At 37.0% G+C, this 18,670-nt stretch overlaps 1 protein-coding gene across 3 annotated transcripts in view; it reads right to left on the bottom strand.

The window, feature by feature from the left end:
- The window catches only part of adgrb2 (adhesion G protein-coupled receptor B2), a 470,244-nt gene that overhangs the window by 69,167 nt on the left and 382,407 nt on the right, over positions 1-18,670 (bottom strand). For all 3 annotated transcript variants that reach the window (XM_029732443.1, XM_029732444.1, XM_029732445.1), the window contains one exon: positions 17,799-17,884. In XM_029732443.1, the coding sequence (XP_029588303.1) occupies positions 17,799-17,884 (86 nt within the window). The remainder of the gene's footprint in view (positions 1-17,798; positions 17,885-18,670) is intronic.

Genomic DNA, 18,670 nt, shown 5'->3' with positions numbered 1-18,670 from the left:
GATAGAGAACTATACCATTAACCCTCAGATAGAGAACTATATCATTAACCCTCAGATAGAGAACTATATCATTAACCCTCAGATAGAGACCTATATCATTAACCCTCAGATAGAGAACTATACCATTAACCCTCAGATAGAGAACTATATCATTATCCCACAAATAGAGAACTATATCATTAACCCCCAGATAGAGAACTATACCATTTACCCCCAGATAGAGAACTATACCAATAACCCTCAGATAGAGAACTATATCATTAACCCTCAGATAGAGACCTATACCATTAAACCAGAGAGAGAGAACTATATCATTAACCCCAGATAGAGAACTATACCATTAACCCTCAGATAGAGAACTATACCATTAACCCTCAGATAGAGAACTATATCATTAACCATCAGATAGAGAACTTTACCATTAAACCAGAGAGAGAACTATTTCATTAAACCCCAGATAGAGAACTATACCATTAACCCTCAGATAGAGAACTATACCATTAAACCAGAGAGAGAGACAACGATATCATTAACCCCCAGATAGAGAACTATACCATTAACCCTCAGATAGAGAACTATATCATTAACCCCTGATAGAGAACTATACCATTAACCCTCTGATAGAGAACTATACAATTAACCCTCAGATAGAGAACTATACCATTAACCCTCAGATAGAGAACTATACCATTAACCCCCAGATAGAGAACTATACCATTAACCCTCAGACAGAGAACTATACCATTAACCCTCAGATAGAGAACTATATCATTTACCCCCAGATAGAGAACTATACCATTAATCCTCAGATAGAGAAATATACCATTAACCCCCAGATAGAGAACTATACCATTAACCCTCAGATAGAGAACTATACCATTAACCCTCAGATAGAGACCTATACCATTAACCCTCAGATAGAGAACTAAATCATTACCCCTCAGATAGAGAACTATACCATTACCCCTCAGATACAGAACTATATCATTAACCCTCAGATAGAGAACTATATCATTAACCCTCAGATAGAGAACTATATCATTAACCCTCAGATAGAGAACTATATCATTAACCCTCAGATAGAGAACTATATCATTAACCCTCAGATAGAGAACTATATCATTAACCCTCAGATAGAGAACTATATCATTAACCCTCAGATAGAGAACTATACCATTAACCCTCAGATAGAGAACTATATCATTATCCCTCAAATAGAGAACTATATCATTAACCCCCAGATAGAGAACTATACCATTAATCCTCAGATAGAGAACTATACCATTAACCCCCAGATAGAGAACTATACCATTAACCCTCAGATAGAGAACTATACCATTAAACCTCAGATAGAGAACTATACCATTAAACCAGAGAGAGAGAACTATACCATTAACCCTCAGATAGAGTACTATACCATTAACCCTCAGATAGAAAACTATACCATTAACCCTCAGATAGAGAACTATACCATTAAACCAGAGAGAGAGAACTATATCATCAACCGCCATATAGATAACTATACCATTAACCCTCAGATAGATAATTATATCATTAACCCTCAGATAGAGAACAATACCATTAAACCAGAGAGAGAGACAACGATATCATTAACCCCCAGATAGAGAACTATACCATTAACCCTCAGATAGAGAACTATATCATTAACCCCTGATAGAGAACTATACTATTAACCCTCAGATAGAGAACTATACAATTAACCCTCAGATAGAGAACTATACCATTAACCCTCAGATAGAGAACTATACCATTAACCCCCAGATAGAGAACTATACCATTAACCCTCAGATAGAGAACTATATCATTAACCCTCAGATAGAGAACTATATCATTAACCCTCAGATAGAGAACTATATCATTAACCCTCAGATAGAGAACTATATCATTAACCCTCAGATAGAGAACGATACCATTAAACCAGAGAGAGAGAACTATATCATTAACCCCCAGATAGAGAACTATACCATTAACCCTCAGATAGAGAACTATACCATTAAACCAGAGAGAGAGAACTAAATCATTAACCCTCAGATAGAGAACTATATCATTATCCCTCAAATAGAGAACTATATCATTAACCCCCAGATAGAGAACTATACCATTAATCCTCAGATAGAGAACTATACCATTAACACCCAGATAGAGAACTATACCATTAACCCTCAGATAGAGAACTATACCATTAACCCTCAGATAGAGACCTATACCATTAACCCTCAGATAGAGAACTAATTCATTACCCCTCAGATAGAGAACTATACCATTAACCCTCAGATAGAGAACTATATCATTAACCCTCAGATAGAGAACTATACCATTAACCCTCAGATAGAGAACTATATCATTAACCCTCAGATAGAGAACTATACCATTAACCCTCAAATAGAGAACTATATCATTAACCCTCAGATAGAGAACTATACCATTAACACTCAGATAGAGCACTATACCATTAACCCCCAGATAGAGAACTATACCATTAACCCTCAGATAGAGAACTATATCATTAACCCTCAGATAGAGAACTTTACCATTAAACCAGAGAGAGAACTATATCATTAAACCCCAGATAGAGAACTATACCATTAACCCTCAGATAGAGAACTATACCATTAAACCAGAGAGAGAGACAACGATATCATTAACCCCCAGATAGAGAACTATACCATTAACCCTCAGATAGAGAACTATATCATTAACCCCTGATAGAGAACTATACCATTAACCCTCAGATAGAGAACTATACAATTAACCCTCAGATAGAGAACTATACCATTAACCCTCAGATAGAGAACTATACCATTAACCCCCAGATAGAGAACTATACCATTAACCCTCAGACAGAGAACTATACCATTAACCCTCAGATAGAGAACTATATCATTTACTCCCAGATAGAGAACTATACCATTAACCCTCAGATAGAGACCTATACCATTAACCCTCAGATAGAGAACTAAATCATTACCCCTCAGATAGAGAACTATACCATTAACCCTCAGATAGAGAACTATATCATTAACCCTCAGATATAGAACTATATCATTAACCCTCAGATAGAGAACTATATAATTAACCCTCAGATAGAGAACTATATCATTAACCCTCAGATAGAGAACTATATCATTAACCCTTAGATAGAGAACTATATCATTAACTCTCAGATAGAGAACTATATCATTAACCCTCAGATAGAGAACTATATCATTAACCCTCAGATAGAGAACTATACCATTAACCCTCAGATAGAGAACTATATCATTATCCCTCAAATAGAGAACTATATCATTAACCCCCAGATAGAGAACTATACCATTAATCCTCAGATAGAGAACTATACCATTAACCCCCAGATAGAGAACTATACCATTAACCCTCAGATAGAGAACTATACCATTAACCCTCAGATAGAGAACTATACCATTAAACCAGAGAGAGAGAGAACTATACCATTAACCCTCAGATAGAGAACTATACCATTAACCCTCAGATAGAGAACTATACCATTAACCCTCAGATAGAGAACTATACCATTAAACCAGAGAGAGAGAACTATATCATCAACCGCCATATAGAGAACTATACCATTAACCCTCAGATAGATAATTATATCATTAACCCTCAGATAGAGAACTATATCATTAACCCACAGATAGAGAACTATACCATTAACCCTCAGATAGAGAACTATACCCTTAACCCCCAGATAGAGAACTATACCATTAACCCTCAGATAGAGAACTATATCATTAACCCTCAGATAGAGAACTATACCATTAAACCAGAGAGAGAGAACTATATCATTAACCCCCAGATAGAGAACTATACCATTAACCCTCAGATAGAGAACTATACCATTTACCCCCCAGATAGAGAACTATACCAATAACCCTCAGATAGAGAACTATATCATTAACCCTCAGATAGAGACCTATACCATTAAACCAGAGAGAGAACTATATCATTAACCCCCAGATAGAGAACTATGCCATTAACCCTCAGATAGAGAACTATACCATTAACCCTCAGATAGAGAACTATACCATTAACCCTCAGATAGAGAACTATATCATTAACCCTCAGATAGAGACCTTTACCTTTAAACCAGAGAGAGAACTATATCATTAAACCCCAGATAGAGAACTATACCATTAACCCTCAGATAGAGAACAATACCATTAAACCAGAGAGAGAGACAACGATATCATTAACCCCCAGATAGAGAACTATACCATTAACCCTCAGATTGAGAACTATATCATTAACCCCTGATAGAGAACTATACCATTAACCCTCAGATAGAGAACTATACAATTAACCCTCAGATAGAGAACTATACCATTAACCCTCAGATAGAGAACTATACCATTAACCCCCAGATAGAGAACTATACCATTAACCCTCAGATAGAGAACTATACCATTAACCCTCAGATAGAGAACTATATCATTAACCCTCAGATAGAGAACTATATCATTAACCCTCAGATAGAGAACTATATCATTAACCCTCAGATAGAGAACTATACCATTAACCCCTCAGATAGAGAACTATATCATTATCCCTCAAATAGAGAACTATATCATTAACCCCCAGATAGAGAACTATACCATTAATCCTCAGATAGAGAACTATACCATTAACCCCCAGATAGAGAACTATACCATTAACCCTCAGATAGAGAACTATACCATTAACCCTCAGATAGAGAACTATACCATTAAACCAGAGAGAGAGAACTATACCATTAACCCTCAGATAGAGAACTATACCATGAACCCTCAGATAGAGAACTATACCATTAACCCTCAGATAGAGAACTATACCATTAAACCAGAGAGAGAGAACTATATCATCAACCGCCATATAGAGAACTATACCATTAACCCTCAGATAGATAATTATATCATTAACCCTCAGATAGAGAACTATATCATTAACCCTCAGATAGAGAACTATACCATTAACCCTCAGATAAAGAACTATACCATTAACCCCCAGATAGAGAACTATACCATTAACCCTCAGATAGAGAACTATATCATTAACCCTCAGATAGAGAACTATACCATTAAACCAGAGAGAGAGAACTATATCATTAACCCCCAGATAGAGAACTATACCATTAACCCTCAGATAGAGAACTATACCATTAACCCTCAGATAGAGAACTATACCATTAACCCCCAGATAGAGAACTATACCATTAACCCTCAGACAGAGAATTATACCATTAACCCTCAGATAGAGAACTATATCATTTACTCCCAGATAGAGAACTATACCATTAACCCTCAGATAGAGACCTATACCATTAACCCTCAGATAGAGAACTAAATCATTACCCCTCAGATAGAGAACTATACCATTAACCCTCAGATAGAGAACTATATCATTAACCCTCAGATATAGAACTATATCATTAACCCTCAGATAGAGAACTATATAATTAACCCTCAGATAGAGAACTATATCATTAACCCTCAGATAGAGAACTATATCATTAACCCTTAGATAGAGAACTATATCATTAACTCTCAGATAGAGAACTATATCATTAACCCTCAGATAGAGAACTATATCATTAACCCTCAGATAGAGAACTATACCATTAACCCTCAGATAGAGAACTATATCATTATCCCTCAAATAGAGAACTATATCATTAACCCCCAGATAGAGAACTATACCATTAATCCTCAGATAGAGAACTATACCATTAACCCCCAGATAGAGAACTATACCATTAACCCTCAGATAGAGAACTATACCATTAACCCTCAGATAGAGAACTATACCATTAAACCAGAGAGAGAGAGAACTATACCATTAACCCTCAGATAGAGAACTATACCATTAACCCTCAGATAGAGAACTATACCATTAACCCTCAGATAGAGAACTATACCATTAAACCAGAGAGAGAGAACTATATCATCAACCGCCATATAGAGAACTATACCATTAACCCTCAGATAGATAATTATATCATTAACCCTCAGATAGAGAACTATATCATTAACCCACAGATAGAGAACTATACCATTAACCCTCAGATAGAGAACTATACCCTTAACCCCCAGATAGAGAACTATACCATTAACCCTCAGATAGAGAACTATATCATTAACCCTCAGATAGAGAACTATACCATTAAACCAGAGAGAGAGAACTATATCATTAACCCCCAGATAGAGAACTATACCATTAACCCTCAGATAGAGAACTATACCATTTACCCCCAGATAGAGAACTATACCAATAACCCTCAGATAGAGAACTATATCATTAACCCTCAGATAGAGACCTATACCATTAAACCAGAGAGAGAACTATATCATTAACCCCCAGATAGAGAACTATGCCATTAACCCTCAGATAGAGAACTATACCATTAACCCTCAGATAGAGAACTATACCATTAACCCTCAGATAGAGAACTATATCATTAACCCTCAGATAGAGACCTTTACCTTTAAACCAGAGAGAGAACTATATCATTAAACCCCAGATAGAGAACTATACCATTAACCCTCAGATAGAGAACAATACCATTAAACCAGAGAGAGAGACAACGATATCATTAACCCCCAGATAGAGAACTATACCATTAACCCTCAGATTGAGAACTATATCATTAACCCCTGATAGAGAACTATACCATTAACCCTCAGATAGAGAACTATACAATTAACCCTCAGATAGAGAACTATACCATTAACCCTCAGATAGAGAACTATACCATTAACCCCCAGATAGAGAACTATACCATTAACCCTCAGATAGAGAACTATACCATTAACCCTCAGATAGAGAACTATATCATTAACCCTCAGATAGAGAACTATATCATTAACCCTCAGATAGAGAACTATATCATTAACCCTCAGATAGAGAACTATACCATTAACCCTCAGATAGAGAACTATATCATTATCCCTCAAATAGAGAACTATATCATTAACCCCCAGATAGAGAACTATACCATTAATCCTCAGATAGAGAACTATACCATTAACCCCCAGATAGAGAACTATACCATTAACCCTCAGATAGAGAACTATACCATTAACCCTCAGATAGAGAACTATACCATTAAACCAGAGAGAGAGAACTATACCATTAACCCTCAGATAGAGAACTATACCATGAACCCTCAGATAGAGAACTATACCATTAACCCTCAGATAGAGAACTATACCATTAAACCAGAGAGAGAGAACTATATCATCAACCGCCATATAGAGAACTATACCATTAACCCTCAGATAGATAATTATATCATTAACCCTCAGATAGAGAACTATATCATTAACCCTCAGATAGAGAACTATACCATTAACCCTCAGATAAAGAACTATACCATTAACCCCCAGATAGAGAACTATACCATTAACCCTCAGATAGAGAACTATATCATTAACCCTCAGATAGAGAACTATACCATTAAACCAGAGAGAGAGAACTATATCATTAACCCCCAGATAGAGAACTATACCATTAACCCTCAGATAGAGAACTATACCATTAAACCAGAGAGAGAGAACTATATCATTAACCCCCAGATAGAGAACTATACCATTAACCCTCAGATAGAGAACTATACCATTTACCCCCAGATAGAGAACTATACCAATAACCCTCAGATAGAGAACTATATCATTAACCCTCAGATAGAGACCTATACCATTAAACCAGAGAGAGAACTATATCATTAACCCCCAGATAGAGAACTATGCCATTAACCCTCAGATAGAGAACTATACCATTAACCCTCAGATAGAGAACTATACCATTAACCCTCAGATAGAGAACTATATCATTAACCCTCAGATAGAGACCTTTACCTTTAAACCAGAGAGAGAACTATATCATTAAACCCCAGATAGAGAACTATACCATTAACCCTCAGATAGAGAACAATACCATTAAACCAGAGAGAGAGACAACGATATCATTAACCCCCAGATAGAGAACTATACCATTAACCATCAGATAGAGAACTATATCATTAACCCCTGATAGAGAACTATACCATTAACCCTCAGATAGAGAACTATACAATTAACCCTCAGATAGAGAACTATACCATTAACCCTCAGATAGAGAACTATACCATTAACCCCCAGATAGAGAACTATACCATTAACCCTCAGATAGAGAACTATACCATTAACCCTCAGTTAGAGAACTATATCATTAACCCTCAGATAGAGAACTATATCATTAACCCTCAGATAGAGAACTATATCATTAACCCTCAGATAGAGAACTATACCATTAACCCTCAGATAGAGAACTATATCATTATCCCTCAAATAGAGAACTATATCATTAACCCCCAGATAGAGAACTATACCATTAATCCTCAGATAGAGAACTATACCATTAACCCCCAGATAGAGAACTATACCATTAACCCTCAGATAGAGAACTATACCATTAACCCTCAGATAGAGAACTATACCATTAAACCAGAGAGAGAGAACTATACCATGAACCCTCAGATAGAGAACTATACCATTAACCCTCAGATAGAGAACTATACCATTAAACCAGAGAGAGAGAACTATATCATCAACCGCCATATAGAGAACTATACCATTAACCCTCAGATAGATAATTATATCATTAACCCTCAGATAGAGAACTATACCATTAACCCTCAGATAGAGAACTATACCATTAACCCCCAGATAGAGAACTATACCATTAACCCTCAGATAGAGAACTATATCATTAACCCTCAGATAGAGAACTATACCATTAAACCAGAGAGAGAGAACTATATCATTAACCCCCAGATAGAGAACTATACCATTAACCCTCAGATAGAGAACTATACCATTAAACCAGAGAGAGAGAACTATATCATTAACCCCCAGATAGAGAACTATACGATTAACCCTCAGATAGAGAACTATACCATTTACCCCCAGATAGAGAACTATACCAATAACCCTCAGATAGAGAACTATATCATTAACCCTCAGATAGAGACCTATACCATTAAACCAGAGAGAGAACTATATCATTAACCCCCAGATAGAGAACTATGCCATTAACCCTCAGATAGAGAACTATACCATTAACCCTCAGATAGAGAACTATACCATTAACCCTCAGATAGAGAACTATATCATTAACCCTCAGATAGAGACCTTTACCTTTAAACCAGAGAGAGAACTATATCATTAAACCCCAGATAGAGAACTATACCATTAACCCTCAGATAGAGAACAATACCATTAAACCAGAGAGAGAGACAACGATATCATTAACCCCCAGATAGAGAACTATACCATTAACCCTCTGATAGAGAACTATATCATTAACCCCTGATAGAGAACTATACCATTAACCCTCAGATAGAGAACTATACAATTAACCCTCAGATAGAGAACTATACCATTAACCCTCAGATAGAGAACTATACCATTAACCCCCAGATAGAGAACTATACCATTAACCCTCAGATAGAGAACTATACCATTAACCCTCAGATAGAGAACTATACCATTAACCCTCAGATAGAGAACTATACAATTAACCCTCAGATAGAGAACTATACCATTAACCCTCAGATAGAGAACTATACCATTAACCCCCAGATAGAGAACTATACCATTAACCCTCAGATAGAGAACTATACCATTAACCCTCAGATAGAGAACTATACCATTAACCCCCAGATAGAGAACTATACCATTAACCCTCAGATAGAGAACTATACCATTAACCCTCAGATAGAGAACTATACCATTAACCCTCAGATAGAGAACTATACCATTAACCCTCAGATAGAGAACTATACCATTAACCCTCAGATAGAGAACTAAACCATTAACCCTCAGATAGAGACCTATACCATTAACCCTCAGATAGAGAACTAAATCATTAACACTCAGATAGAGAACTATATCATTAACCCTCAGATAGAGAACTATATCATTAACCCTCAGATAGAGAACGATACCATTAAACCAGAGAGAGAGAACTATATCATTAACCCCCAGATAGAGAACTATACCATTAACCCTCAGATAGAGAACTATACCATTAAACCAGAGAGAGAGAACTATACCATTAACCCTCAGATAGAGAACTATATCATTAACCCTCAGATAGAGAACTATATCATTAACCCCTGATAGAGAACTATACCATTAACCCTCAGATAGAGAACTATACAATTAACCCTCAGATAGAGAACTATACCATTAACCCTCAGATAGAGAACTATACCATTAACCCCCAGATAGAGAACTATACCATTAACCCTCAGATAGAGAACTATACCATTAACCCTCAGATAGAGAACTATACCATTAACCCTCAAATAGAGAACTAAACCATTAACCCTCAGATAGAGACCTATACCATTAACCCTCAGATAGAGAACTAAATCATTAACACTCAGATAGAGAACTATATCATTAACCCTCAGATAGAGAACTATATCATTAACCCTCAGATAGAGAACGATACCATTAAACCAGAGAGAGAGAGAACTATATCATTAACCCCCAGATAGAGAACTATACCATTAACCCTCAGATAGAGAACTATACCATTAAACCAGAGAGAGAGAACTATACCATTAACCCTCAGATAGAGAACTATACCATTAACCCCCAGATAGAGAACTATACCATTAACCCTCAGATAGAGAACTATATCATTAACCCTCAGATAGAGAACTATACCATTAAACCAGAGAGAGAGAACTATATCATTAACCCTCAGATAGAGAACTATACCATTAACCCCCAGATTGAGAACTATACAATTAACCCCCAAATAGAGAACTATACCATTAACCCTCAGATAGAGGACTATACCATTAACCCTCAGATAGAGAACTGTACCATTAACCCTCAGATAGAGAAATGTACCATTAACCCTCAGATAGAGAACTAAATCATTAACCCTCAGATAGAGAACTATACCATTATCCCTCAAATAGAGAACTATACCATTAACCCTCAGATAGAGAACTATATCATTAACCCTCAGATAGAGAACTATACCATTAACCCCCAGATAGAGAACTCTACCATTAACCCTCAGATAGAGAACTATACCATTAACCCTCAGATAGAGAACTATACCATTAAACCAGAGAGAGAGAACTATACCATTAACCCTCAGATAGAGAACTATACCATTAACCCTCAGATAGAGAACTATACCATTAACCCTCAGATAGAGAACTATACCATTAACCCTCAGATAGAGAACTATACCATTAAACCAGAGAGAGAGAACTATATCATCAACCCCCATATAGAGAACTATACCATTAAACCTCAGATAGAGAATTATAACATTAACCCTCAGATAGAGAACTATATCATTAACCCTCAGATAGAGAACTATACCATTAACCCTCAGATAGAGAACTATATCATTAACCCTCAGATAGAGAACTATACCGTTAACCCCAGATAGAGAACTCTACCATTAACCCTCAGATAGAGAACTATACCATTAACCCTCAGATAGAGAACTATACCATTAACCAGAGAGAGAGAACTATACCATTAACCCTCAGATAGAGAACTATACCATTAACCCCCAGATAGAGAACTATACCATTAACCCTCAGATAGAGAACTATATCATTAACCCTCAGATAGAGAACTATACCATTAAACCAGAGAGAGAGAACTATATCATTAACCCCCAGATAGAGAACTATACCATTAACCCTCAGATAGAGAACTATACCATTAAACCAGAGAGAGAGAACTATATCATTAACCTCCAGATAGAGAACTATACCATTAACCCTCAGATAGAGAACTATACCATTTACCCCCAGATAGAGAACTATACCAATAACCCTCAGATAGAGAACTATATCATTAACCCTCAGATAGAGACCTATACCATTAAACCAGAGAGAGAGAACTATATCATTAACCCCCAGATAGAGAACTATACCATTAACCCTCAGATAGAGAACTATACAATTAACCCTCAGATAGAGAACTATACCATTAACCCCCAGATAGAGAACTATACCATTAACCCTCAGATAGAGAACTATACCATTAACCCTCAGATAGAGAACTATACCATTAACCCTCAGATAGAGAACTATACCATTAACCCTCAGATAGAGAACTATACCATTAACCCTCAGATAGAGAACTATACCATTAACCCTCAGATAGAGACCTATACCATTAACCCTCAGATAGAGAACTAAATCATTAACACTCAGATAGAGAACTATATCATTAACCCTCAGATAGAGAACTATATCATTAACCCTCAGATAGAGAACGATACCATTAAACCAGAGAGAGAGAACTATATCATTAACCCCCAGATAGAGAACTATACCATTAACCCTCAGATAGAGAACTATACCATTAAACCAGAGAGAGAGAACTATACCATTAACCCTCAGATAGAGAACTATACCATTAACCCTCAGATAGAGACCTATACCATTAACCCTCAGATAGATAACTAAATCATTACCTCTCAGATAGAGAACTATACCATTAACCCTCAGATAGAGAACTATATCATTAACCCTCAGATAGAGAACTATATCATTAACCCTCAGATAGAGAACTAAATCATTAACCCTCAGATAGAGAACTATACCATTAACCCTCAGATAGAGAACTATATCATTATCCCTGAAATAGAGAACTATATCATTAACCCCCAGATAGAGAACTATACCATTAATCCTCAGATAGAGAACTATACCATTAACCCCCAGATAGAGAACTATACCATTAACCCTCAGATAGAGAACTATATCATTAACCCTCAGATAGAGAACTATATCATTAACCCTCAGATAGAGAACTATACCATTAACCCTCAGATAGAGAACTATACCATTAACCCTCAGATAGAGAACTATACCATTAAACCAGAGAGAGAGAACTATACCATTAACCCTCAGATAGAGAACTATACCATTAACCCTCAGATAGAGAACTATACCTTTAACCCTCAGATAGAGAACTATACCATTAACCCTCAGATAGAGAACTATACCATTAACCCTCAGATAGAGAACTATACAATTAACCCTCAGATAGAGAACTATACCATTAACCCCCAGATAGAGAACTATACCATTAACCCTCAGATAGAGAACTATACCATTAACCCTCAGATAGAGAACTATACCATTAACCCTCAGATAGAGAACTATACCATTAACCCTCAGATAGAGAACTATACCATTAACCCTCAGATAGAGACCTATACCATTAACCCTCAGATAGAGAACTAAATCATTAACACTCAGATAGAGAACTATATCATTAACCCTCAGATAGAGAACTATATCATTAACCCTCAGATAGAGAACGATACCATTAAACCAGAGAGAGAGAACTATATCATTAACCCCCAGATAGAGAACTATACCATTAACCCTCAGATAGATAACTATACCATTAAACCAGAGAGAGAGAACTATACCATTAACCCTCAGATAGAGAACTATACCATTAACCCTCAGATAGAGACCTATACCATTAACCCTCAGATAGAGAACTAAATCATTACCTCTCAGATAGAGAACTATACCATTAACCCTCAGATAGAGAACTATATCATTAACCCTCAGATAGAGAACTATATCATTAACCCTCAGATAGATAACTATACCATTAAACCAGAGAGAGAGAACTATACCATTAACCCTCAGATAGAGAACTATACCATTAACCCTCAGATAGAGACCTATACCATTAACCCTCAGATAGAGAACTAAATCATTACCTCTCAGATAGAGAACTATACCATTAACCCTCAGATAGAGAACTATACCATTAACCCTCAGATAGAGAACTATATCATTAACCCTCAGATAGAGAACTATATCATTAACCCTCAGATAGAGAACTATACCATTAACCCTCAGATAGAGAACTATACCATTAACCCTCAGATAGAGAACTATACCATTAAACCAGAGAGAGAGAACTATACCATTAACCCTCAGATAGAGAACTATACCATTAACCCTCAGATAGAGAACTATACCTTTAACCCTCAGATAGAGAACTATACCATTAACCCTCAGATAGAGAACTATACCATTAACCCTCAGATAGAGACCTATACTATTAACCCTCAGATAGAGAACTAAATCATTACCCCTCAGATAGAGAACTATACCATTAACCCTCAGATAGAGAACTATATCATTAACCCTCAGATAGAGAACTATATCATTAACCCTCAGATAAAGAACTATACCATTAACCCTCAGATAGAGAACTATATCATTATCCCTCAAATAGAGAACTATATCATTAACCCACAGATAGAGAACTATACCATTAACCCTCAAATAGAGAACTATATCATTAACCCTCAGATAGAGAACTATACCATTAACCCTCAGATAGAGCACTATATCATTAACCCCCAGATAGAGAACAATACCATTAACCCTCAGATAGAGAACTCTATCATTAACCCTCAGATAGAGAACTATACCATTAAACCTGAGAGAGAACTATATCATTAACCCCCAGATAGAGAACTATACCATTAACCCCCAGATAGAGAACTATACCATTAACCCTCAGATAGAGAACTATACCATTAACCCTCAGATAGAGAACTATATCATTAACCCTCAGATAGAGAACTATACCATTAACCCCCAAATAGAGAACTATACCATTAACCCTCAGATAGAGAACTATACCATTAACCCTCAGATAGAGAACTATACCATTAACCCTCAAATAGAGAACTATATCATTAACCCTCAGATAGAGAACTATACCATTAACCCTCAGATAGAGCACTATACCATTAACCCCCAGATAGAAAACTATACCATTAACCCTCAGATAGAGAACTATATCATTAACCCTCAGATAGAGAACTATACCATTAAACCAAAGAGAGAGAACTATATCATTAACCCCCAGATAGAGAACTATACCATTAACCCTCAGATAGAGAACTATACCATTAAACCAGAGAGAGAGAACTATATCATTAACCCCCAGATAGAGAACTATACCATTAACCCTCAGATAGAGAACTATATCATTAACCCTCAGATAGAGAACTATACCATTAACCCTCAAATAGAGAACTATATCATTAACCCTCATATAGGAAACTATACCATTAACCCTCAGATAGAGAACTATATAATTAACCCTCAGATAGAGAACTATACCATTAACCCTCAGATAGAGAACTATACCATTAACCCTCAGATAGAGAACTATACCATTAACCCTCAGATAGAGAACTATATCATTAACCCTCAGACAGAGAACTATACCATTAACCCTCAGATAGAGAACTATATTATTAACCCTCAGATAGAGAACTATACCATTAACCCCCAGATAGAGAACTCTACCATTAACCCTCAGATAGAGAACTATACCATTAACCCTCAGATAGAGAACTCTACCATTAACCCTCAGATAGAGAACTATATCATTAACCCTCAGATAGAGAACTATACCATAAACCCTCAGATAGAGAACTATACCATTAACCCTCAGATAGATAACTATACCATTAACCCTCAGATAGAGAACTATACCATTAACCCTCAGATAGAGAACTATACCATTAAACCAGAGAGAGAACTATATCATCAACCCCCATATAGAGAACTATACCATTAACCCTCAGATAGAGAATTATATCATTAACCCTCAGATAGAGAACTATATCATTAACCCTCAGATAGAGAACTATACCATTAACCCTCAGATAGAGAACTATATCATTAACCCTCAGATAGAGAACTATACCATTAACCCTCAGATAGAGAACTATGTCATTAACCCTCATATAGAGAACTATATCATTAGCCCTCAGATAGAGAACTATACCATTAACCCCCATATAGAGAACTATACTATTAACCCTCAGATAGAGAACTATACCATTAACCCCCATATAGAGAACTATACCATTAACCCTCAGATAGAGAACTATACCATTAACCCTCAGATAGAGAACTATACCATTAACCCGCATATAGAGAACTATACCATTAACCCTCAGATAGAGAACTATACCATTAACCCTCAGATAGAGAACTATATCATTAACCCTCAGATAGTGAACTATATCATTAACTCTCAGATAGAGAACTATATCATTAACTCTCAGATAGAGAACTATGTCATTTACTCTCAGATAGAGAACTATATCATTAACCCTCAGATAGAGAACTATATCATTAACCCCCAGATAGAGAACTATACCATTAACCCCCAGATAGAGAACTATATCATTAACCCTCAGATAGAGAACTATACCATTAACCCTCAGATGGAGAACTATATCATTAACCCTCAGATAGAGAACTATATCATTAACCCTCAGATAGAGGACTATGTCATTAACCCTCAGATAGAGAACTATATCATTAACCCCCAGATAGATAACTATATCATTAACCCCCAGAGAGAGAGAACTAGCAACCAGCAACAAGATTGATTTGATTTGACATCACAGGACAATGGAGAGAAGAGAGAGAAGAGAGAGAAGCGAGAGATCAAATCAATTTGCAGGGAAATGAAAGCATGGATTTGGCTGGGAGGACATTGAAATCTCTGCTCATTGGATTAGTACCAATGACAAATCACCGCTGATGGAATTACAGACCAGGGAGTAGAGGAAACCACTCTAATGTACTGTGTGTGTGTGTGTTGTGTCCCCGTGTGTATCTGTGTCAATGCATGTGTGTGTGTATATGGCCATACATATGTGTGCGTGTGTACGTGAGACTGCATTATGTTACTGAATCATTATATGTAAACTGTATGCATGTCCATGAACTTAGTACGTTTCTATATTGTCTACACATTATCATAGTCAATCATGTCACCCTGGAAGCCTTTGTCACAGTAGCTACTAGATAAATGTTCCTGCAATGCCTCTGTAGAGTCAAAATAGACTGAGTGGTATGTATGTCATTGATGTTGACATCCTTGATGTTTGAGTCTCTACAGTGCATGGTAAATGAAAATGTGTAGGAGTGTTTGTGTAGTAATGTCATGAATGGTTGTCTCCTCTGCCTGTAAAAAGCCTCTATACTCGCTCATTAACAGACTGTATGTGAAGAGTTAAATGCTTATAACTGCAGTATATTTGTATGTGTGTGTGTGTGTGTGAGTGTGTGTGTGTGTGTGTGTATGTTTGTGTGTGTGTGTATGTTTGTGTGTGTGTGTGTGTGTGTGTGTGTGTGTGTGTGTGTGTGTGTGTGTGTGTGTGTGTGTGTGTGTGTGTGTGTGTGTGTGTGTGAGAGTGTGTTCAGGGTTATTTACAAGAGAGTTGACATACTCATGTTTTCTCTTTGTGTGACTGCATCTTTGTGGGACTCATCTTTCTCCATAAGATCTCTTACGCAGATAAGGATGCAGGAACCATAGAAATAGAATCACTAGAGAGACACCCATTGCAAACCCATTGACCTGATTCATGTTTATAGTCATTCTATTTATATTGCTGGAACAAGTAAATATTGTATACGCATAATAAAATAAAATCATCCCAAAACAGTGCAGAGTCCTTGCCCCTCCAGGTAGATGCTGAGTATTGCATGTAGATGGTTGCGGACACATATTTTGCAGATGTTATTGCAGGTGCAGGGAAACGCTTATGGTTCTAGCTCCAACAATGCATTAATACAACAATACAAATGCAAAAAATGAACTAAGAAATGAATGGTCCATGCATGGTGTGTGTTGGTGTGTGACAGACAGACTGTTCTAGTTTTATAGTTCTAGGTCTAGTCTACCTACCCAGCTCTTTGCTTTTTAGACTTGTCCGAGATGCCATCTCGAGACATGAGCTTGTTGAAGACCACAATACCAATCAGCATGTTCACCTGGAGAGAGAAAGACAGAGAGAAACAGAGAGAGAAAGAGAGAGACAAGGACAGGCAGACAGACAGACAGACAGACAGACAGACAGACAGACAGACAGACAGACAGACAGACAGACAGACAGACAGACAGACAGACAGACAGACAGACAGACAGACAGACAGACAGAGCAAGAGAGAGAGAGAGAAAGAGAGAGACAGACAGAGAGCGAGAGAACAGACAGAGATAGATACAGACAGAGAGAGAGATGGAGAGATAGAGACAGAAAGACAGACAGAGAGAGAGACAGACAGACAAAGAGAGAAGGAGAGAAAGAGACACAGACAGACAGACAGACAGACAGACAGACAGACAGACAGACAGACAGACAGACAGACAGACAGACAGACAGACAGACAGAGCGAGAGAGACAGAGAGAGAGAGAACAGACAGACAGAGATAGATAGATACAGACAGAGAGAGATGGAGACAGACAGACAGACAGACAGACAGACAGACAGACAGACAGACAGACAGACAGACAGACAGACAGACAGACAGTAAATAATCAGATTCATGTCCAGTTGTATTGCCATTTGATTCAGGTTACTTGACAAGGCTCTGCAATCACTATAATCAATAATGGACAGGGTGGTGTAGTAGAAGTGGGCAGATTGTGTCTTGAGTCTCCGCCCCTCTGTCCCGACCATGTCCTGTTTAGGACAGAGGGGGTCTATTAAGCCTCCTTACAGCTGTGATCCCTGACCCACTGATTCACAATACACACACACACACACACACACACACAC

This window comes from Salmo trutta, chromosome 34 (genome assembly GCF_901001165.1).
Source record: "Salmo trutta chromosome 34, fSalTru1.1, whole genome shotgun sequence".
NCBI classification, from domain to species: Eukaryota; Metazoa; Chordata; class Actinopteri; order Salmoniformes; family Salmonidae; genus Salmo; species Salmo trutta.
Note: the sequence above shows the minus strand (reverse complement) of the source record. Positions and strands in the feature narration are given on the sequence as shown.